We start from the raw sequence: 22700 nt of genomic DNA on the forward strand, positions 1-22700 counted from the left end.
GAAATATTCTGAAGCACAGTGCTTGGTTTTTTTAATTCTACCTCTTACATAAATGCATATAAAATTTGGTTCTATACATTTAAAACATTGGTTTTGGAGGTGTATTTACCTTTTATATAGAATGGCAGGGTAGATTATGTGGTAAAAATGAGTAAAGCATGGAGATTGTTAAACACTGTACTGTTGAGAGAAGTGAGATTTTATTTTCCTACTTCAAATTTACAGAACAGTGCACAGTATAAGGATTTAATTATATAATCCCATGGAGCTGAGTAATTTACATAGTTAAAAAAGCCAAACAAAACAAAGCCACCTTAAGATGTGCAGTTTAAACAAAGAATTTCTGTGTTGGCCTGTACAGAGTTGAGACTGGCTTGATGTATGGTTGAAAGATCTGTGAATGTTCCTGTGAATAAACTGCCTTGATGAAGTCTATTGATCATTGTCTTCAATACTGACAGTGTCCACTGCTGAGAAATTTGGTTTATTTTGAATTACTTCAAAAGGAATTTTGGCCACCAAAAAGCTAAACAAACATTTTTCAATGTGGAGAGGCCTCATTCAATAATGAGGATCATAAATTCCTGGTTTTTTATTGGTGCTATATCCATGGTTATCTCCATAAATAGTGACCAATTTTATTAAGCTAGTTCTAAATTTCCAAGCACAGTGATGAAAAGGGAGGGAGAGATCTCAAAGTGAAATTGCTCATTTGCCTTACAGAATGTTTGATATGAAAGTTTTTTCACTGTGCAGCCTCAAATTGCCTTAAAAAAACAAAATTGGGCAAAAAGGGAGTTTTGTACACATCTGAAGGGACTGCCAGGGTTTAAACTGTGGATTTGTGGGTTTGAGTTGTGGATTCTCAATTGTCCTATGTGAGCCTGTCACAATTATTTAGCAATATATACTTTGCCAGTAGAATGTTGGGGTCAAAACTCATTTTCTTTGCATTCCTATCTGTAATTGGGAAACCTGTGAGCTAAACATGCTGGGAGTCATGGGACTCTGTCAACCTTGCTGAACTAATAGTACCAGAGCTAAATTCTGTTATTTGCTGTGCTTTTCACAGTAGCTTGTGCTTGTGGATTTGCTGTTCCCAGTGGGAAGCTGGACTCTGTAATTTTATATTCTTAAAGGCTCTCTTGTGTAGGGTATTTGAAGTCCTGGATGCATCTCATGCTTGAACCTCTTGCTTCTACTGGGATTTAAGGCATGGGCTGCTTTGGAAACCCAGCAGTAAAAGAAACTTCTGATCCAAATGAAACATTTAATGAACAGGATTCTCATGTTTGGAGTTCCTCAGTTAATCTAATTTGGACGTAAGGAATGGTGTTGCACTCAGGAGACCCAGGGCTGGAAGAGCAGAGCCCGTGTGGAGGGTGATATTGGATGTGTGGGTGGATCTGGTTGGGCTCTCCACATGTTTCTGCTTGTGTGAGGTGAACTCCCTTCAAAGCTCTCTATTTTCTGTACTACATTTGGGGGAATGACTAAAAGTTTGGTTTAGATAATTTCAGGGATGCCCTGGGATACCACTGTGAATCTTTTTGTTATTCTTAAGTAATCATACAGCATGATCACCTTTTTGTAGTTCATGGGAAAGAGCTTGGAAAGTCTTAACATTCTTCTAACCTTATGTTAAAGAGCACGAGGCAGGTGCATCCAGTAATTTATTTTCTAAAACATGCTGCTTGAGTTTTCAGAATGTCTTTGCAGGGTGTGGTTCCACACCATTATCTTCCAAAAGCTGAGTCTTTGTCTCAAGAAATCTGGAATTACTTTGCTTCATGTAAAATGGAAATGGAACAGCTTTTAGGGTTTTAGCTGTCCTTTTCCCCTCCCAGGGTCTCTTTTATGCTGATACTGACATTGATGTAACTCTGACCCCGTTGGAGCTGCAGTTTGTGGAGACTGCATAACCCTCTCCTGAATTTTGTACAATGGTTATAAAAGATTAAGTCCTGGGAAGCAGAGGAGGAGAAACGGGCCAAGCATTTCTTTGTCTCAGTGGAGTAGGAGGCTGCAGGGCTTCCCTGTTGCATCATCTTTCCCTTGTTTTAGTCCAGTGTGGAACAGGAGCTTCACAGGTTCCCCACCAACCCATCTTTCACTTCAGCATTTGGTAGTGGTAACACCATACTGACAGCCTGCCCCTGTCTTTTATTCATTTATTTATTTTTCGATTATTTACGATTTATTGATTGATTGGTTTTTAAAAAAAAATATTTATTCTCTGCATTATAGCCTTGCTCATCTCCCTGGTTTCTTTCTACTGACTGCATTCAGGTATCAAGTTTAGAACTGTTCATTATGGATTTTTTTTTTGTTTGTGGCAGACACAAAAATGACTTTGAACTTTATTTAAAGCTTAACCCCTCCCCCTAAAACAGCCCTTCAATGTTTAATCTATGTTGCTGATTTTTTTCCTCGGCTTTTTTCTGTGTTTAGATAGCAGACCTGTCAGTTGTAGGACCCAGGATTGTGCTTTTTTTTGTGTGGACTTTGGAATTGCTTTGTTTTGGAGTATTTGCTAAAATGAAGCAACTTTTCCATGGAATGGTTCCGTATAATTTATTCAGAATATCACAGATTTGGACATATTTAGCTTCAGTTAGCCCAATAAATGCACTCAGCCTGTAAACTGGGGTGATAGAATACAGAGGAGTAGGGAAAAACAAAATGTGAAGAGCTGAAAGTTGAATTTCCTGCTGAAGGCACGTATCTGTCCTCAATGAGTATTACTTGCTTAAACAAGTTTGAAATTATAAGACTGAAGTGTTCATCACTTGGCAAAAATAATAAATACATATATATATATAATAGGAGAGCAGTGAGGGGGAGGTACATGCTGCTGCTTGTTTAATGAGGGTGGCTTGGCCAGCCTTATTCAGATATTCCCAAGCATTCCCTCTTAAGAGAGTGTGAAAAATGTACTTTTCAGCTGCTAGCCACAGAACTAAAGCTGGCAACCACAGGCCAAGATGAACGATTAGAATAGGGCAGGGCCTCAGCTGTTGCTCAGAGTTTTTGCAAGCAGGAGTATCTTGTCATTGAAATAGTTGTGCATGATAGGTCTTGTCCTGGGTCTGTTTGTAAAAAACTGTGCAGTGTTAGTCATGTAACGTGACTAGAATGTAGCATGTAGGGTTAAATAATTTTTAATTCATAAAAGTCATAGAAATTTAATATTTAATGCCAGCTGAGCTAGAATTGTGCTGTTTCTTGTAAGTGCAGTATGTTTAGAGTATATTTTTCTTGCCCAGGTAAACTTACAATTCAGTGTTGTTTACAACTTCAAAGATCTTGCTACAGCTGCTTAGTCTCCAGAATGGGGGTCCTAGGAAAATTAGAGAGCTTCTTAAATCTTCTCAGGACATCTTGCAGTTGTTCTACAGTTTGGCATCTCCAAGGAGGATTGCATGCTGTGCTGTCCAGCATGGAATCCCAGGAAATCTTCATCAGCTTTGTGTGAGGAGAGGACAAACTTCAGTGAAATCCCTCTACTCTCATATTAAAGATGGAGACTGCTTTTGGTCCCACACCTTGTCAAACTGGTAATGCAAGATTCTTGCTCTTTAATTAAGTACAAGTGTATTCTCCTTTTGCCATGGTGGGTATGGGTGTGGGTAGGTTTCTTCACTAACATGGACTCCAAAAATGGAGATGCCTAAAGCTACACCTAAGAAGTTGTGCTGCTGCTTTACTGTATTAGTTCCTCATCAAAATAGACTAGGCTGAGGGTGCAGGAATGTGGTAACTCTGATTGTGAAACCCTCAGAATTCATTGATTCAGTGTGTCACTGAGAGGCTGTTGTTTTTCAGACAACCCCCAAGTACTGTAGCCTTATTCTGTGTTATGTTAAGCTGTTATTCTGGAATCTTGGTGGTTGGAGTGGTACAGTATTGGCAAGGATTAGTTTATCAGCTTTTCTCAACAGTTACTGCTCTGCACAAAGTAGCCATCCCAAGTTGCAAAGCCCGTTTTTCAACGATGACTAAAGTTTTCCTGATGCATATTTTAGCTGATTTGGACATTTTTCCAAGGAAAACAAGCTCTGTATGCTTCTGAATGCTTTTGTTCCTTATCTGCCCTTTCAGGGGGCGTATTCCTGTACACTAAGGAGCAGCTAAGGTGGAACTCTTTGCATAGCCACACCACAGTGAAGTGATTGGAAGGTTTTCTGCTACTGTTGCATATGAATAGATGCCAAGTTTCATGCACGTCTGAAGGCTGCTTCTGTATTTCCTGTAATGCTCTTGTAATGCTTCAGCTTTTGAACTTCCTTACTGAGGAGATCCATGGTGTTGCCTGAATAGAGGCAACATTTCATAAGTATTTTTACAAAGACAAGTGAAGAAAATAGCTTCAAACTGGTATTTCAAGTCAGTGCTCAGTATGTTCTTTTCTTGTTAATCCTCTGTGCATGCTGCTAACTTGCAGGGTTTGCCCTCTCAGTTGAATATTTGGAGAATGCCCTGGGGGGAGAGCCAGGTACTTTGGGAGAGTTTTCACTGGTTGATTTGATACACATCTGTAGCTTTAAAAGGGGTTTAAAAGGCTGGCATAAAAACGGGTTGTGTCTGCTCTGGTTAATTGATCATCCTGTGTGATCTGCCCTGCTTTGAACAACCTGTGTTGATATGTTAAGGCTGGTGCAAAGATTAACAAACTATCTGGAGAAATTAGAGATTCTGAATGCTGTGATGATCCCAAGGCTGGTTACTCTACAGAAGATGCAGAACAAACTGCAGGTTATAATAGGAGTGACTGGATGAGGTTTTCTGACTTACTTAAACAACCTCATGTTGTCTTTCCTTATTTTCTCAGACTAGAGAGCAGTTGTAGGGTGCAGCTGGGGCTTGCCCACATCAGCTGCAAAGAGGTTTGTAGGGACCATGTGTTGTGTCACATGTGTGACTTGTGCTCCCAGTGGTGGATGGATGCAGCTCTGGCTGTAATGGAGCAGCCTGGAAGGTTGCCCTTGGTCCCTTCAGTGCCAGGCATGGTGTGTGACCAGGGAATGCTGGCTCTCCAGTGCTGCACAAAGATCTGCTTTTGCACCAGGCTTTGCCCTGTCCTTGTGTACATAACAGCACAGTTCTGCTGGGTTTGGGGAAAATGAGTTGCAGGAGGCCAGGCAGGGAGGGCTCTGCTTGTCCAGGATGGACAGGCTGCAGTTAATGATTCCAGGGCTCTGAGCACAGGGGTTTGCAGGCTCCCACTCCAGACCTTGCTGCTGTGTGTGATGTCTGAGCAGGGATTTGTGTGGTGACAGGAAAACCCCTCATTCTCAGAGGAGCAAGAGGCTGGATCCAGGTTTGGGCTCCAGTTCTTTTACCCCCTGCACCCCAAACAGGCCATGTCTGGAATGTGTTGGTTGGATCAGGGAAGGGCAGTTACATGGAGCTGATGTGTTTCTAGCTCCCTTTTCCTGCTGCTCCTGCATTCTTTTTGCCAAGCTGCCCAATCCTACCTTTCCTCACTTAGGTTTCCTTGTGCTTCCGGAAGCTCCCAGCTCTGAAATCTGGATTTTTGTGCTTTGTAGTTTAAGCTCAGGGAACACTGTGCATAAATTTGGACAACTCACTCAGGATGGTAACTGGAAACTCACTTATTGCCATGAAGACTTGGGCTTGCTGTATAAGCTTTTCCATTTTGCCCTTGGGCACACGTTTGGTACCTGCTGGCTGTGAGTGAGGAGTCCTTTGGCTCTAGGCTTGTCAGATGCCAGGCAGTGGATTCTGCTTGCAGCTCCAAAGTGGGCTGGGAACAGCCAGAGTTTCATTCTAGAGCAGTAACATTATGCAACTGTAAACACGTTAAAACTTAATTGCCTGTTTAGGACTGAGCAGCGTTAATGACAAAGCCTAGATAGGTCAGTCCAAGGGGGACACTTGAAGCAGACCTGCTAAAAAAAAAAGGATGGAATGGTAAGAACTGACTCAGGTTTAGTATTGATCACTGGCTGGCAGCAATATTCACTTGGGTGTTTTCATGCAGTTCTTGACAGAGGAGAACAAAATAGGTTTTTTTTCGAAGAAAATACAGATTTTTGAGAGTTAACCAAAAGTGGTATTAAACCTTTTCTATATCTCAGTGCCACTAGTTAGAAGGGGAGAATTTTTTTAGACCAAAAAGAAACCTGAACCTCTGTTTTGGTGCTTGTGTGTTTTGAGTTATAAAACATCTTATGCATACACAGAAATAGGAAAGGAGGCCAATACACTAATTATGTAATGAGCTCCAGTGTGTTCTCACTCTGGTGGGTAGTTAGCTCCACTTGGAAAAACAGCTACTTTGAGACTGAAAAGCCTTTCAGTGTTCCAAAACACAAGATTTTGTCATATCCATGTTTTAGTATTACTTGAAGTATTCTCTTACACTCCCCTTTAAGTTCTGGGGGTTTTAAGAACAAAAGATAAACTTGCTTCATATAATTAATTATATTAATGTTTGAAATAAGTTTTATGTTTCTAGCTTAGTCATTTCAGCTGCTCAATACTTACTGGAAATTATTTTCATGATGTGAAAAGGAAAATATTTTTCTTTGCACACTCCATGCTTATTTTTCTCTTTCCCATTAGCAAATGCCAGAGATATGGAAAGGTTGAAAGCAATGTGTTTTACTACATGGAACAGGCAAAGCATAATCTGTGTTGGTGTGTGACTGTGTTTTTTTCCAAGGTTGGATTTAATGGTGAAAACAAGTCAGTTCTCCTCAGTTTTAACTCTCAATATCCTTGAACTGTTTCATAATTTTATAGTTCTGATTCTTAGCCTAAAAAATCCCAAAACAAACCTGTGACTTTATAGGTATGAAAATTTGCTTGCTAGGAACTTCCAAATATATTGGGACTCTTGGTCACTGTGTGCTACTTAAACCCCTTGGATTTAAAGTGAATTGAGTGTGAAATACCCTAGAAAAAAACCTAGATATTTAAGTTTTCTTTCTTTGTTTGTTTTTTTTACTGTATATTTGCCATTTCCATGCAGTCATCATTTGGAATAATTGTGATTTATATGTAGTGCAAACATCATGATGGAAACTTCTCTCAGATCCCATTGGTTTTCACCCCTGATGTCCTGCACTTCCCCCAGTTGTTCTTTTCCTGCTCTCTTCAGATTTGTGAGTGGCATGCTTGATATTCAGTCTGCAGACCAGAATGAGAACAGTAAGCCAAAATATCACTTGCAGATTAAACAGATAAATTCCAATCAATATTTGAGTCAGAGATGTTCCTAAAGATGTAACAGTCACAACTTCATCTTCTATTGCCTGAAGTTACTACTTTACAGCATTTAATATTTGATGGATTCAAAATATTTCTCTTTTTTATTGCATATATTTTCATAATTTGTATAAATTTTCTGGCCATGTGATTGCGTGTAATTCATGATTATTTGTGCACTTGAGTGATGATGCATTTTCTTGTGGAATAAGGTTTTTTTTGTTTGACCAAATTCCAAACAAATTTAGTTATTTATAGAGCATCCCTAATACACAACTTATATTAACAGACTTTCAGGAATTACCTCTGTTTCTTTCAAGTGTTCCCCTAGGTTAAATACTATCTTCCTGTCATGTAGCATTTATTGGTCTGTGATGTGCTGTCTGTGAGACCTATGAATTATGTTTGTAATGAGCATGAAGGGAACCTGTTCTCTGAAAGCTGGAATGTTCCTGGATTGGGATCTTGGAGTTCCCAAGTGTGTCAGCTCAGCCCGGCTTGACAGCTCAGCCCTAATGGATCCAGCTTTTGGAAGGATGTTTATATTGTGGCATCTAAATACTGAAGGTTGAAGGTCAGCTCTGAAGGTTGAGGTAGAAGAAATGCTCTTGCTTTAAAAATCCTGGAGCTTGGGGACAAAAAAATCAAACCCCAAAAAATGAATTACTGAGCAAGAACCAACTTACTTGCTCAATGGGACTTTTTGTTGAGAATATTTATTTCTGGCAGTGATGTGTTTGGAATGATTCAGTTGGGTCAGAAAGTTACTTTCTTCAGTAAACATTTCAGTTTAGTGTAGAGTATGGGTGTTTGCCAGAATGTTCTAATCAGCAGGGAGTATTTCCCTGTAAATTCAGCACTCTCCCACCGATCCATGTGAGGGCTCTGAAGTGCTCATTGTGAGTTCCATTCTTGTCAGTCCCCAGTGCTGTGTATTTATTATTTTGATGGCAGCCAGAGACTGAGCAGAACTTCATTCTGCTGCTCTCAGTCCTCTCAATTAGAGAAAAGTGACACAGCTTTGTGGACAAGTGGGAAAGTCTCTCAGGATTCTTTCCTTTTTCTTTTAATTCTTTCTGTACATTCATCCAATGCCAAGGAAGAAATTGAGACAACTGGAATTTTTTTGAGATGATAAAGGTGCAAATAGTTTCTCTGCTTTTGAACTGCTTAAGGAAATCACAAATTGTCTCCCATTGAAGGTAAGTATTAAAACTAGAAAGGACATGTCTTTTGGCAATGTCAGCTGAAACTAAGGACATTCAAATGTTCTTTCTTAGGCAGCTCACGGGACTCAAAGCAGCTCTATTATGTCAAAACAAACAGCACTGGAGGTGTTATGCAATGGCAGCAATCCCTGGCAGTGTGTTTATGCAGCAGCAATATAAATTCCTGTGTGCACTCTTGCTCTGGGTCATCTGACAGTGTGATGGTTCATGTCACAATTGGGATCTATTTGTGCCACAATTTATATTTGCACAGGAGTATGCAACGGACTGGAACTCTGTGTCCTGTAACCATCTGAGGAGTGAATAGCTTTTCTTGAAATACACAGCTGGTTTTCACGTGGGGAAGCTCATACAGATAAAAGATATCCATATATTGATGCTATGCAGCGATTTGAAGTTGAAAAAGGATGATGGGACAGTGTCTGGTAGTCCTTGCTGTGCTCTTCATCCTGTTCTCAAGACTTGAGATAGAGGCAGGAAAAATATAAAACTTCAGGCCAGTGTAATCTGGAGAATTGGCAATTTTTAAATGTTGATGCTGGCATTTGTAGGGTTTTAAAAATTACTCTTCTTATATTATTATTAATTTGGAAGGGGAACCACACCAAGAAATACCAAGCTCTTCTCAGTATTACATAATAATCTAATCTGTACAGATAAGTGGGGACTGCCCTTGAAAAATGGAAGCTTTGGTTTCTGGTTTACCTGAGCTCCTGTGAGAGCAAAAGGGGAATGTGCTGCCAATTCCCTGGGAGTCTTGGAAGCTCCCACAGGTGGGATGTTGAAGGTGCAGGAAAAGCTTGGGTGTGAAGGAGCACTCTGATGGGAAAGCTCATGATAGAGTCAGTATTTCTGTCAGCTCCAGTGAAGCTTGAAGTAGGTTTTTCCTCTCTTGGTTTACCTTGCACTCAGGACTCTTTTGTAACTTGTTTTGTGTGTGTAAAAGTTCTGGTAGCTGTATTTACAGACCAGGTTGTTTTGGAAGTATTTCCTAGCCATTTTGAAAATAATAGGCCTTTTTTTTTTTTTTTTAAGAATGCAATTGAAATACTGCAGTGAAATGTTTATATGAATGTAATAATTGTGTTAGAGAAATAAAATAATTTACAGTTAAAAGGAAAATAAATGAAGATGCTTTGCAGTTTTTTGCTGATTAAGCAGGGGGACTGAAACTTTTTTCCAATGAGCAGGATTTGATTTAGGAAGAGGGATTATAGGGATGGATTCTGCATCTGTGGTGGTTGTATTGCTGTCTTTTTCACAGCAACTTTTAAAAGCTTGATATATTAGTAATTCCAGAGTTCACTCCAGGTGTATATTGTGCAATGTATTTTTGTATTTCCAGTCATGTGTATATTTTAGAATAAGGTTTACCAAATGATTATTGGAAATTGCAGTGTCTTTTGACCGTGTCTGCTTATTTTAGCTGCATGTTAGAATTTGCAGATTGCTTTGTATAACTAATTGGTTGATGTGGCCTTTTGTTTTTAAGCATGTGCATTCTGTCACTTTGAATTTTGCTGCAGAACAGCTCCATCTTAAGCTTTCACTTCATATGCAGCTGCTGGCTGATAAGCAGTGTGTCTTGCAGAGTTTGGAAAAAGCAGAGAAGCAGCAATTGTGTCTCCACTTAGCTGGATATTTGTGTTCACCTTGTCCTGCTAATCACCAGTTCAGCTGTACAAATCCATTGTTTATTAGGCAAGGATCTTGTTTATGAGTGTTTTCCTTATTTTGGAGAACAGAAAGGAGTGTTAATTACTAGCATTTTGATGTTTTCTTATCCAAATGCTCCTGGTGTGTTCACTGGCCACTGGAGTGACTGAAGCATATTTATTTTCTCATTGTAAGTTGCATTGACAAGACATGAGGGTTGCTTTCTTGCAAGGCTCTTTTCTAAAAGGTGGACTTATTCACATTCACACTGTCAATTCTCATTTCTAGTGCAGTTCAGATTACAATTTAAATTTTTCCAGGGTGCATTAAGTTATGCTTTGGGTTTGCTTCTAAATGTGGTGTATAGTTGTACCTCTTGTTCTATTCAGAGTATGCTCCCTGAGTTAACAGAACATTTAAATGTCTTTTTTATTAAGTTAAGTTTTATATTATTTTATTTTTAGTGTGGCTGTTGATAGAGAGGGGAAATGGTTTAGGCTGCAGTGGCTCTTGCAGATATTAGTACAATCATTTCCTGACAGAAACCCCTGACTGTAGGAGGATATTCTTCCATACTGACTGTGTTCACTGCAGTAATAAGCATGCAGAAAGTGATGTGAGTTAGCTCCACTCCTGTTCTTTGTTGACACTTCACTCTGTACTGTTTCACTTTGGTTGGGCTTTGTTTGGTGAAATCTTTATTGAATTTGAAGGATGAGCCTTGTGAGGGCTTTGAGCCCCTGGGCTCAGCTTTCAGAAAATTCTGATTCTAATCCTCAGAGATTTCTGGCAGAACTGTAGGGAAAGGACTGCTTCATTCCCTTTTGTGAGATTGGAAGGAAGGCTTGAATGAAATTCCTGTATTTAGCTGTAATGTGGTATATGTTAGAATTATTCATTGTTGCTCACAATTAAATACTGACTTGAAATAAGTCATGTTTGTTGGTTTCCTTATTTTGCTGTGCTTAGTGCTCTGTTTTTTCGTGTCTCCCTCAGCAGTTGTTAAAAAAAACAACAAACCAAAACTCACAAAACTAACAACTCTTTGAAACTATAACAAAGCATGTTACAAATATGTTTTTCCTTTAGCTTACCAGGGAAACCCCAAGTCAAGGCAAGTATATTGCCTCCAGACACAAGTTTTCAAAGTCCTGGTCAAACATCATTTGTCTTTACAGCTGGCAGCAGAAAGGTTTTAAATGTTTGAGCTGAAGGTGGCTCAGTATGACTATACAGTTGTATTGGCTTTGCACATCTGAAATGAATGCTTCAAGGAACTGTCAAGTGTTCATATGAATCCACTCTCACTGTGTGCTGATATTTGATGTGCTTATATTTCTGTCTGGTTTGTTCCAGGAATTTGCAGCGCTCACAAAAGAGCTGAATGTATGCAGGGAGCAGCTGCTTGAAAGGGAAGAAGAAATTGCTGAACTGAAAGCAGAAAGGAATAACACAAGGGTCAGTTCCTTGTCTTCTCCAAGCTTACCATTCTTAAAGCATCCAGCTACAGGGAGGAAAACAAATGTTGAATTTGAAAAGCTAGAAGTATTTTTTCCCCTGATACTTTTACATGAATCCCCATGGAAGTGCAGATGTGTGTGTGTTGATCAAGAGGGTTTGGCAGCTTGTGCACAGCTCCAAGTGCTGCTGTGCAGAATCAGGAAAAGCTTGTAAGACTGCACTGCTATCTGCCATCCAGATTTCTTGTTGTTAAAGTTTTGTAATCCTGCAGCTCTGGGATCAGAGGAGCAGAGTGGGCAGGTTGTGGTGATGTGTTTGAGCAGCTCACACTGCTAATACAGCTGAAATGTTAAAAACAGTCCTTACACTCCATACAATATCCTTTGTCTCTGAAATTTGATATTTATAACTCTACACTTGCTGTTCTAGGAGGCAGAGTTTTCTGCAGCTGTACAAAACAGGAATAAACATTATTCCTTTCTGTTTTTCCTTTTGCTTTAGCTATTACTGGAACACTTGGAGTGTCTTGTCTCCAGGCATGAGCGATCCCTCAGGATGACTGTTGTGAAGAGGCAAGCTCAGTCTCCAGCAGGAGTTTCTAGTGAAGTAGAAGTTCTCAAAGCACTAAAATCCTTATTTGAGCACCACAAAGCCCTTGATGAAAAGGTAATGAAGTATTGTACCTAACACCTTTTCATCCTCTTTCCTTTGTGTGGGCCAGCCAGTTTTTGTACTGGAATTGTAGAAATCTCTGCAGTGTAACTACATTGGAAAATGCTCTCCTAAATTAAGGTGCTGCACTTAACTAAAGCAAGGTGCTGTGGTTTATTCAAGCACTTCATTAACTGTGTTAATGTAAACTCAGCATGGTTCAGGAGCAGCATATTTGCTGTAGGAATGCACACAGCTGCTTACCTATACAACATCAGGATTTATCCTTTTGATTATCTAATAAAAGAAATAGACTAGAGAGGAATCTGCTTACACTGGGATAGAAATCTGAATTAAAAGAACTCCTCCCTTCAGTTGTGCCTGATATTAACAGCAGGATATGCAACCGCTTAAGTTCACTGTAAATTTTGTTGCCAACTTCCAGTTTACCTGTCTTTGTGACCCTTGTATATAAAATCTGGCAAATAATTTTAAGTGGAATTTTACTTGTTCTTTCATGTTGTAAATGAGCAAACACTGTCTGTGCCTTGCAGAAGGACAAGCAAATTCTGGCTATGTTTAGCTCTTTAGTGCCTAAACATACAGTTCATGTTGCTTATGATAGAAAAAAGGAAAAGCTAGATTATAAAAGAAACATTATTTGGTTATTTTTTTGGTAGCATGTGTTGTAATTAGGACTGACTCCAGATTAAGAAGGTTTCTAAGTGTAATGGAAACAGTGTCATTTATTGTCTGTAAAGGCATGGCATCAAGTAAAATTGATTTTTTTTTGACTTGAATGATTTCAAGTAATTTGAAATTACCCTTTCAGGTAAGGGAGAGATTACGAGTAGCACTTGAAAGGTGTAGCTTATTGGAAGAAGAACTAGGTACTACACATAAAGAGGTAAGTTTGTCTTAAAAGAAGACTTCATGTGTCCGTTGTGGGTGTTTCAGTCAATATTTGTACAGAGTAATTTATTAAGTTTCACTTTCACTTCTTCCTTTTGATTTCTTGCCAGATGGAATAATTGTTAAGTTTTAACTTAGCTGCTTTGAAAGAGCAGGAGAGGAAAAAAACCAAACCCTCAACCTCCTGATACCCTCTCTGCCCCCAAAAAACCCCAACCAAACCAACAAAAAGAGTTCCTGTGCCTTTAAAATAAGGGTTTGCAGTGGCATAAGGTATTTGAGTGCTTGTGCCAGATTTTATTAATACATACCTGGCAGTAGAATCAGTAATTGTTGTTTTGCTCCTTTGCTTTTGCAGCTTTTCCTTATATTATTAGTGAAAAAGGAATTGGCTTGAAACATGTGTCTGTAAACTTTTCTTTCAGTTAATGATTCTGAAAGAGCAAAATAATCAGAAGAAAACACTTCCAGATGGGATGCTGGATATAAATCATGAACAGGAAAATACACCAACTACAAATGGGAAGGTACAGCTATTTACTTGGCTTAGCAGACACGTGGGTTTTGATCATTAACTATAACATTTTAATTTTAAACCATAATGAAATATTTTTGTATGATCATCTAGTTAAAAAATCATAGTTACTGAAATTTCAGCTTTTGCAGACTGTTCAATAATAAAATAATCTTTGCGGAGGGATGCTTACAGGTGAGTAACAATTTGTTTTTCAATCTAATTTGCATCATGCTAATACACTTTTTTTCCTGTTTAATAGAGATCCTCTGATGGTTCATTATGCCACGATGAAAACCTTGCTAAAGTGATTGAACTCCAAGACATCATAGATAAGCAAAACAAAGAGCAGACACAAATGAAAGAACGCCTCACTGCTTTGTCCAGCAGAGTAACAGAGCTGGAAGAAGATCTAGACACAGCAAGGAAAGACTTAATCAAATCTGAAGAAATGAACACAAAGTTACAGAGGGATGTACGAGAGGTGAGGAAGGAACTGTCAGGATTTGGGGAGTCACAAATGCCATTTTCATAAAATTTTAGTTTCACTGGTGCTCAGTTGAACCTTTGTTTTTGAAAGTCTTTGGTTTGATAGATGAGAAGAAAATGTTTTTTTAGGACATGATGGGTATCTGGTTTTTGTTTAGAAGACCAAAGGGTCCCATTGTCCACTTAAAAAAATCTGTCTTCAGGATAAACCTATAACTAACTAGATATTTCATTAATAGATTGGAATTTAGCATTGCCAACTTCAGCATGTTCTGGAAGAGATGCTTGATCCTGTCATACATGCTTAGCTTATTACTCTTGCTTCCTTTTCTAAAAGATGCACTTGGTTGAGGAATCCCTTTAATTTCAGTGGTGTGGTTGACAGTTCCTGTCACTGCTGAATCCCTAATTGCCAGGGTCCCACATATCCTTTTTAGAGAGCAAGGGAGCATAATTAAATCCCAGAATTCTCTGACCACCCCAGCAAGTCAAGATTTGCTCTCTGTGTGCCATTGGAAAGTAGCAGATCTGTGGTGTAAGGTAATAAAGACCAGTGTTTTTTAATCATTAACTGTTTTAAAAAGTCATTTCTTTCCACTTCATTTTCTACTGAGAAAAATAACCTGATTAAAAAAAAAATTTTTGAAATTATTTTATTTGAAATTATCTCTCACATTCTGACTTGTGTTGTGTGTCCTGCCCAGACTCTGGCCCAGAAGGAGGACATGGAGGAGAGGATCACCACTCTGGAGAAACGCTACCTCGCTGCACAACGTGAAGCTACATCCGTGCACGACCTCAATGATAAACTTGAAAATGAAATTGCCACTAAAGACTCCATGCACCGACAGGTTGTGCTTTCAAATGAGATGAAGTACATTTTGCTCAGCGTAAAGCTAATGGAGATAATTAATGTTCATGCTGTGCTCAAGCACTTTGCTTTTAGGGAGATAAGTATCAGCTGTAATGTGCTGTTATTAGTGATTGTTTTTCAGGAGCTAGAGTCCTACATTGCAGAGATTTTTACCCTGGGAATAAAGATGAGACAGCTTTACTGGGAAGGGGAAATGGTTTTGAGAAATTTAGTGCACTTTATCTTGGGCAGCAGGGCTGTTGTCCCTATTAATTGTGGATTTTAAAGTTACTGCCTGTGTATCCAAGCATCTTTAGTTTTGTGGGTGAAAATTACTCATTCTGAGCTAAACTTTTAAGATTTGAATAGCATGTAGTGGTTTTTACAAACTATTGCCTTAGTGGGAGAGGAAGTTTGAGAAATGCTTGACATAAAATAGTCCAGCTTCATAAGCCAGAAATGGCTGTTTAGCCAACCACTTTCTAACTAATCATTTCTCTAACCCTCAACACTTGCTGGCCATGACCCTGTGCAGAGTGAAGATAAGAACAGGCAACTGCAAGAGCGACTGGAACTGGCTGAGCAAAAGCTGCAGCAGACCCTGAGAAAAGCTGAGACATTGCCAGAGGTGGAGGCTGAGCTGGCACAGAGAGTGGCAGCACTTACAAAGGTGAGGTGGTGGCACAGTGTCCTCCAGACTCCCTCCTCCACTGGTGTCCCACTGCAGGAAATCTGTTCCTAGTGTTGGTTTGGTTACATTTGATTTCCAGTTTTCCAAATTTTTTACAGAAAATGTTTATTTCCTACTTTTTTTCCATTCATCTCTCTGAAGACACTCTGATTTACTTTCTTTTTTTTTTTAATTTTTAATCTCTTTTTAAGTTTGTGCTCTTTGGAACTTTAGTGGGTTTTCTGTTAACTCTTCTACATCATAAAAATATCTCCCTGAATTATTATTTTGGTACTTTTTATTAAAATTATTCAATAATAGGCATAGAGTCTTCTCAACATGAACCTAAATTTCTCACACTGCTAAGTGAAGCAAGTGGGGAGAGAGAGAAGTTGTGGTACTACCAAATACCAGGATTTTTAGAGGGCTGCAAATGGAGTAATGAAATCTAAAGCATTATATTTAGTTAACTACAAATGAGCCTTTTCAAGTATGTGTGTGCATGTTTTCTTTCAAAGCCTTAGTTTCATTTTTTTTTCCCTGTTATCTTTCCTGTCCCTAACTGGCTCTGTAGTCTGACCTTTTGTCTCCTGGGAGCTCTGCTGCTAAAGATGCTAAAGTTTTGGAACTTGCCACCAAGCTTAGGAAGGTAGAATTTGTATCTTAGTCCTTGTCTCTGCTTGCTGCTTTCTGCTTTGCCATGATTACTAACAAAGGGTCCCATCGTCCAGGCTAGTGAGGAGAAGCTGAAAATGCACTCAGTCTTGACTTTTTTTTTTGTTTTGTTTTATTTCTTGGGGATATGAATGAACTTTGCTGTTGCAAGCTTGTTTGCAAATAGTTGTAGTTGATTCATGATGGTACTTAGGGGTGAGAGGTTTCATCATTTTGCCACTTCCCATCTGAACTCTTGCTAGGTCCTTTTGGTGACAGAAAAACATCTGTTCTGCATTGTCCTTTATCATAAATGGCAGTTGTGCAAAGCATGTTAGAAATATTCCTGTGCCTCAGTGTTTCTGTGCTTTTGGAGCCTATAAAACCCACCCAAATTCTAATTTTGCTCACAAATTGACAGGCTGAGGAGAGACACGGCAATATCGAGGAGCGGCTGAGACAGATGGAGGCACAGCTTGAAGAGAAGAATCAAGAACTGCAAAGGGTACTGCACATCATTTTGACAAAGATAAAAAGCTGAAAGCAAGAACCTAATCCTCTTTGTTTCTCAGCTTTCAAATAAAGCTAGAGTTTAGGCTGGCTGCTAGTGAGTCACTGTACTGTGGCTATCCTTAAATCTCAAGGAGAATGTGCTGAAAGTCTCCAATAAAAGTTTGAAGAAACTTGGTGAATTAAATGACCATGGAAAAATTGGTTCCTGGGTTACAGATAATGGAATCCATTCTGAATTGTGCCTTTTAATTTTTTTTTTTTTAATGTAGGCTTGGATTTTTGAACTTCTGATCTTGGGTCACTTATTGAAGACTGAAGTGTCCCTTAGATTCCCTTTACAGAGCCCTGGAGGCACATGCAGTGTTCCTCTGCATGTGTGAAAATATTGCTGTTAAAAAAAATGCATTTGGATTAAAGAAAGATTGCTGCCTTCATAACCTGGAAATTGTTAGAGATATTGCAAATCTGAAGTTTTTTCAGCAGCTTCTTTGTATCTCAGGCTAGACAGAGAGAGAAGATGAATGAAGAGCATAATAAACGTTTGTCAGAAACTGTTGATAAGCTCCTGTCTGAATCCAATGAAAGGCTTCAGCTTCATCTCAAGGAGAGGATGGCTGCCCTGGAAGACAAGGTAACATTCCAGTAATGAATGTGTAATTCTGTCATGATTTGTGCCTTTTGCAACATGTCCAAAACTTCAGCAAATAAACACAAACCCCTTATTAGTAAGTAGTTGCTGTTAAGGCTCTTTTTTAGTGTGGATTTTGAAAAATCTTAAAAATAATTTTTGAGATTGTCCCTGGGCACTGCACAGTGGTGTTGAGAAGGCAGCTTTTAAGAAGCTTTGTCCTTTATTTGACTGGTGCAGATTGCATAAATAGGCTCATCCAGTGTAATACAGGAAGCCTAAAGCATTGGAACTTTGACCTTTCCAGTTCAGTTTCTTTGTTTCCCACTGCTTTTGGCTGTACCAATTCCTCTGAAGTCGTTGTGGGATTCCTGCAATTTGCTTTTCTTCTCAGGTAGCTCATTTTGGGACTGGTTATATGCATGTAAATGAGCTTTTCCTGCAGTGTCAGTGCATATATTGGAGCTTTCCCTGCACTCAATTCATCTCTTCTGACACACTTTTCACTCCTTCTCTTCCCTTCTGCTTTTGGATCTAGATCCTTTTGGATTATTCTTCCATGCACAGCTTGAAGTTAGATCCCTTATTCTTCATCCAGCAAAGCCATGTCTTCTGAAGTGACACTTTGCTTGGTGCTGACTTTGAGTTGCTTGGTCTTGGATTAAAATATATTTGGTTTCTTTTACCAGAGGGTGAAATGACCATCTGGGGAAATGTTTCAGGAAAAGCTGAGTGTCTTTGGTTTTAAAGTCATGGCAATAAAATGCTTTGGAACACAAATGGTGTTTCCAGACTTGTACTGAATGTTTGCTTCCTCTTCCTTCATGCATAATGTTTGAATAATAGGCGATGTCTCAGGGTTGACCCTGACTCCCTCTTATCTTCCAAACCATAACTACATTTGCAAATAATGAGGAAAATCTACTTGTCCTTTACTGTAGTTAACAGCTTCTAGAAAAGTGTTCTTATTGAGACTTCCAGCTTGTTCTTTTATGCTAAGTTGGGAAGAAATATTCAGGTAACATTAAGACTTTGTTCTGATCATGTGCTCTTTCTTGAATTACTTTGAATGATTCCATAATTATTTCCTTTTTTCACTAGTTAGACTGTGAAATGGAGCTTTAAAAGGCTGCTATTGCTATTAAAGATTTATGGAACCAGTCCTATTACTAAATCCATTATTTAGCAGGCTGTACACCTGGAAGGATGAACCTTCAACTATAATCAAAGTGAAATGATGGAAGCAATCAAGGATGTGTAATTTAAGATGCATTTGTGTAGTGGTGACTGCATTTTTTTTGATAGTCATCATGGTTATGGTTTAAAAGTGTAAAGCTTCTGAGAAACTTAATTTGTGATGCCTTTAATTTCAGAATTCACTTCTACGAGAAATTGAAAATGCAAAAAAACAAATAGAAGAACTTCAGCATGAAAAGGTAAACTGCATTTCTGAAATATTATCTTGGAACTTAATTGCTGCCTTGCTACATAGCAGGATCAGATTTTAATTCCTCATAAAACTTAACATTTCCTGCTCTGTTTAAGAGAAAGGAGTTGTTATTGCTTATTTTATGGTATTGTGTGCCACAGTTTTAGGGGGACTTTATAGATAATACATAACCTTTTAGTCCAAGACTTAACACACTTTTAAATATGTGAAGGGCCCGGATATGTTGGCAATTGGCCAAAGTTTGGAGGTTGTGTAGAATTTTTATACTGTTGTACATGTAACCTTGAACAGCAAAACCAAATGAGAAATACTTTTAATGTTGGGTATTTTGCCATAAGGTGTTCTCAAGGCATTGAATATCACAAAATGCTTGTACAACTGCTAACATTTTTTAAAGAGTTTTAAGAGCTGTGGAGCAAAGGGAGAAATACTTATTAGTCTTGGCTGCTCCTCAGTAATAGCAGCTTGTATTCTGCTTGTCCTGGAAATGACAAGTCCCTCATTACAAATGTTTACTATCAGCCACTTTTTATTTTATTTAGGCTTTTGTTGGTTTCATCTTCATGTATTTCTCTGCTGTTAAATTCAGACTTTCTAGAGCATGTAAAAATGTCCAAGTTAAAAGTGAATGCTTTTAGATGCTACTGTGCAGAAAGCTTGAACAAATCTTCTTTCTCATCATCACTTAATTATAATTAAACTTAGTAGCATCTGAACTAATAGCTGTTTTTAAAATACATATTGTCATTACCAGAGTCAGGGTAGAGAGGCAGCAGAATTATTCTGGGATGCCCTTTTGTGACAATGCTGTATTGTGTGTAGCAAAACCAATGTTTAAATAGGTAAAGCCTGTATCTTAAAATCTGTTGTTTCCGACTTTCAGAGAAATTAGATAAAAAGCCTAGATGTGAGTTTATAAATTTGTATTTGACACTAATTTTTTTTTAAAAAAGCATATGATATATTTTTTCTATTTATTTTTCCAGGATCAACTTGTATTAAATGTTGATGCATTGAGGGCTGAAAACGACCAAGTGAGGCTCAGAGCCACATCAATTCATCATAGGTACCAGCAGAAGTTTGTTTTTTTCCTATTTTCTTTAAAGTCACTGTGCTAAATACTATCTTGTAGATTATAAATGAAAATATTTCAGTCATAGCTATAAATTCAGTTTTATAGAGCATGTAAAATAATTTTTATACTGCTTAAAAACAACTGGCAGTGGTGGGACAAGAGAAATCCTTTTGGGTGATTTTTTTTTTTTTTTTGCTTCTTTCTCCCTTGGTAAAGATGAAGTGTTTGCTTTGTGTTGCAGCAGAGCAGATTTCAGATTCCCTGTGCCATCCTCCTCTGTGGGGGACAGTCACACAGACTCCTACAGCTCCTCCTCCGTGCTGAGGCGGCCCCAGAAGGGGCGGCTGGCTGCTCTCAGGGACGAGCCATCCAAGGTGAGGAGGGAAAACACAGATAACACAGATTTGTTCAGTGCATGAGCCTAATCAGGTGGGAGGAGGTTTTAGAGTTGGGAGCACCTGGCAAAAAACTCCCGAGTTTTATAGATCCTGTTTTACCAACTCATGAACAGCTGCTGGTACTTTTAATTGTTAGCAAATAGTTGCAAGATTGTGGTTTGGAGCTCCTATTTATTTATTTTTTAATTTTTTTTTTTTTTTTTTTTTTTTTAATTTTGACAAGCCTGTAAAGCACAATTTGAAGCAGTCCTACTTTTGTGTCTGTACACTCTAATCTAACACATTACTGTTCTGCAAGCAGTTTCCATTTCCTTTCAGGATGCATGAGTGCCCATTATATAAAACTGATTCCATAGTTCCCATGGAATTGATAGCAAAATTCTACTGCAATTAAATGTGTGTTCTGCATCTTGCAGTTAAATTAAGTTTAAAGCTTCCTACATTATAGCTTTTTTTTTTACATTTCTCTAAACATTGCTGTCTTGATGGATGCATTCAGCATGTAAGTGGACTTACATAAATGATTTTAAACATCTTGATAAGTAGTAGAGATGTCACGTTTTTTCCATTAGAGCTTGGATTTATTTCTTTAATGGATTCTTGTAGGTTCAGACCCTGAATGAGCAGGATTGGGAGCGGGCCCAGCAAGCCAGTGTGTTGGCAAACGTGGCACAAGCATTTGAGAGTGATGTGGATGTGTCTGACATGGAGGACGACAGGGAGACCATTTTCAGCTCAGTCGATCTGCTGTCACCAAGCGGTCAGGCTGATGCTCAGACTTTGGCCATAATGCTGCAGGAACAGTTGGATGCAATCAACAAAGAGATCAGGTATGGGCTGTCTGCTGTGCAACTTTGGATAAAAATATGCTGAGAAATGGTAATTTCCCCACATTTTTCTGCTAAGTGCTGCTTCTGTTTGCGTGGTCCTTTGTGGTATTTTCTGGGGTCCCCTGATGAGGGGAGGAATGATGAATTTGACTCCATGTTCTTAGAAGACTAATTATTTTATGATGGGGGCACTATAGGATGGGGGCACTATATGAAATTATACAATATGAATAGAGAAAGGGTGCAGACAGAAGGCTACAAAGAATGATAATGAAAATTCATGACTCCTGCCAGAGTCCTGACACAGCCGTTACCCCATGATTGGTGATTAAATTAAAACAATCACAGGAAACCAATCAAACAACCACCTGTTGGATAAACAATCTCCAAACCACATTCCAAAGCAGCAAAACACAGGAGAAGCAAATGAGATAATGTCATTTTCATTTTTCTCTGAGGCTTCTCAGCTTCCCAGGAGAAGAACTCCTGGCAGAGGGATTTGTAAGAAAATGTGACGATGACAGTCCCTGTTGGAATGTCACATCGCTGTGAGGCTGTTTTTCCCTCAGGCTGATCCAGGAGGAGAAGGAGAACACGGAGCAGCGCGCGGAGGAGATCGAGAGCCGCGTGGGCAGCGGCAGCCTGGAGGCGCACGGCCGGTTCCGCTCGCTGGGCTCGGTGGCGCTCGGCGGGGCCCTGGCCGGCTCCTCCCCGCCCGGCAGCGGCCGCTCCACGCCGCGCCGCGTCCCGCACAGCCCCGCCCGGGAGGCGGACAGGCTGGGCATCATGACTCTGGTGGGTAACCACGCAGGCTCCTCCTCGGAGCGCTCCTGTTCTCTAGGAGATGCGCTGTTCTTTCCTCTCCTGCTTACTCAGCTGTATTTTTCCTTTCTCTAGGTTTTTCTACTGCTTCCTTTCAACTTCTATAAAAAGTGTAAGATACATAATGATTAGGAAAAACGTTCAGAGCTCGAGTCTATTATTTGGTCAACATCTCGTGCCTAAGTATTTATTCCTTCTGTTGTTATGGTCTTTCTTCAGACTCCTCTTTCTACAAGAAATAATGTTTTCTTTTCAACCACTTTCTCCATCTGCTTTAAACTTTATTTTTAGCAGTCCAGTATTCCAGTAAACACTCAGCCAGAAAGTGATTTGCATATTAATCTTGAAGACTGGGATGGTATCACTGCTGTTTGAATATTAATGAGTGCTAGTGTCCTGTTTTAAGCTATTAAAGCCTGATAGGTAAAGGAAATACCTGTTAGACCTTGTGGTTGATAAAGTAGTTTAGTCTTAGGTGTTGAGAGAGTAGAGAAAGATGTTTTCCTTCTTTTGACATTCCTATGACTGCTGAGGAAGATTAATCCTTCTAGGAGCTGTTTTATGCATGTAAACACATCTGTAAAATTAAGATACAAATCTCCCCCCTTCTTGTTTTATATAAATGTTAAATAAAACGAACAGTTAAAACCAAGTATTTCAGC

General features: G+C 39.1%; 1 protein-coding gene across 4 annotated transcripts in view; it reads left to right on the forward strand.

The window, feature by feature from the left end:
* The window catches only part of PPFIA1 (PTPRF interacting protein alpha 1), a 52606-nt gene that overhangs the window by 9271 nt on the left and 20635 nt on the right, over positions 1-22700 (forward strand). For 3 of the 4 annotated variants that reach the window (XM_059473734.1, XM_059473731.1, XM_059473732.1), the window contains 14 exons: positions 11475-11576; positions 12081-12245; positions 13063-13137; positions 13568-13669; positions 13919-14140; positions 14850-14996; positions 15534-15668; positions 16744-16827; positions 17335-17466; positions 18837-18899; positions 19900-19979; positions 20230-20362; positions 20993-21216; positions 21786-22011. In XM_059473734.1, coding sequence (XP_059329717.1) covers positions 11475-11576; positions 12081-12245; positions 13063-13137; positions 13568-13669; positions 13919-14140; positions 14850-14996; positions 15534-15668; positions 16744-16827; positions 17335-17466; positions 18837-18899; positions 19900-19979; positions 20230-20362; positions 20993-21216; positions 21786-22011 — 1890 coding nt within the window. The remainder of the gene's footprint in view (positions 1-11474; positions 11577-12080; positions 12246-13062; positions 13138-13567; positions 13670-13918; positions 14141-14849; positions 14997-15533; positions 15669-16743; positions 16828-17334; positions 17467-18836; positions 18900-19899; positions 19980-20229; positions 20363-20992; positions 21217-21785; positions 22012-22700) is intronic. The other variant, XM_059473733.1, reaches the window with a different exon arrangement.

The sequence above is a fragment of the Ammospiza nelsoni genome, chromosome 6 (assembly GCF_027579445.1).
Source record: "Ammospiza nelsoni isolate bAmmNel1 chromosome 6, bAmmNel1.pri, whole genome shotgun sequence".
NCBI lineage: Eukaryota > Metazoa > Chordata > Aves > Passeriformes > Passerellidae > Ammospiza > Ammospiza nelsoni.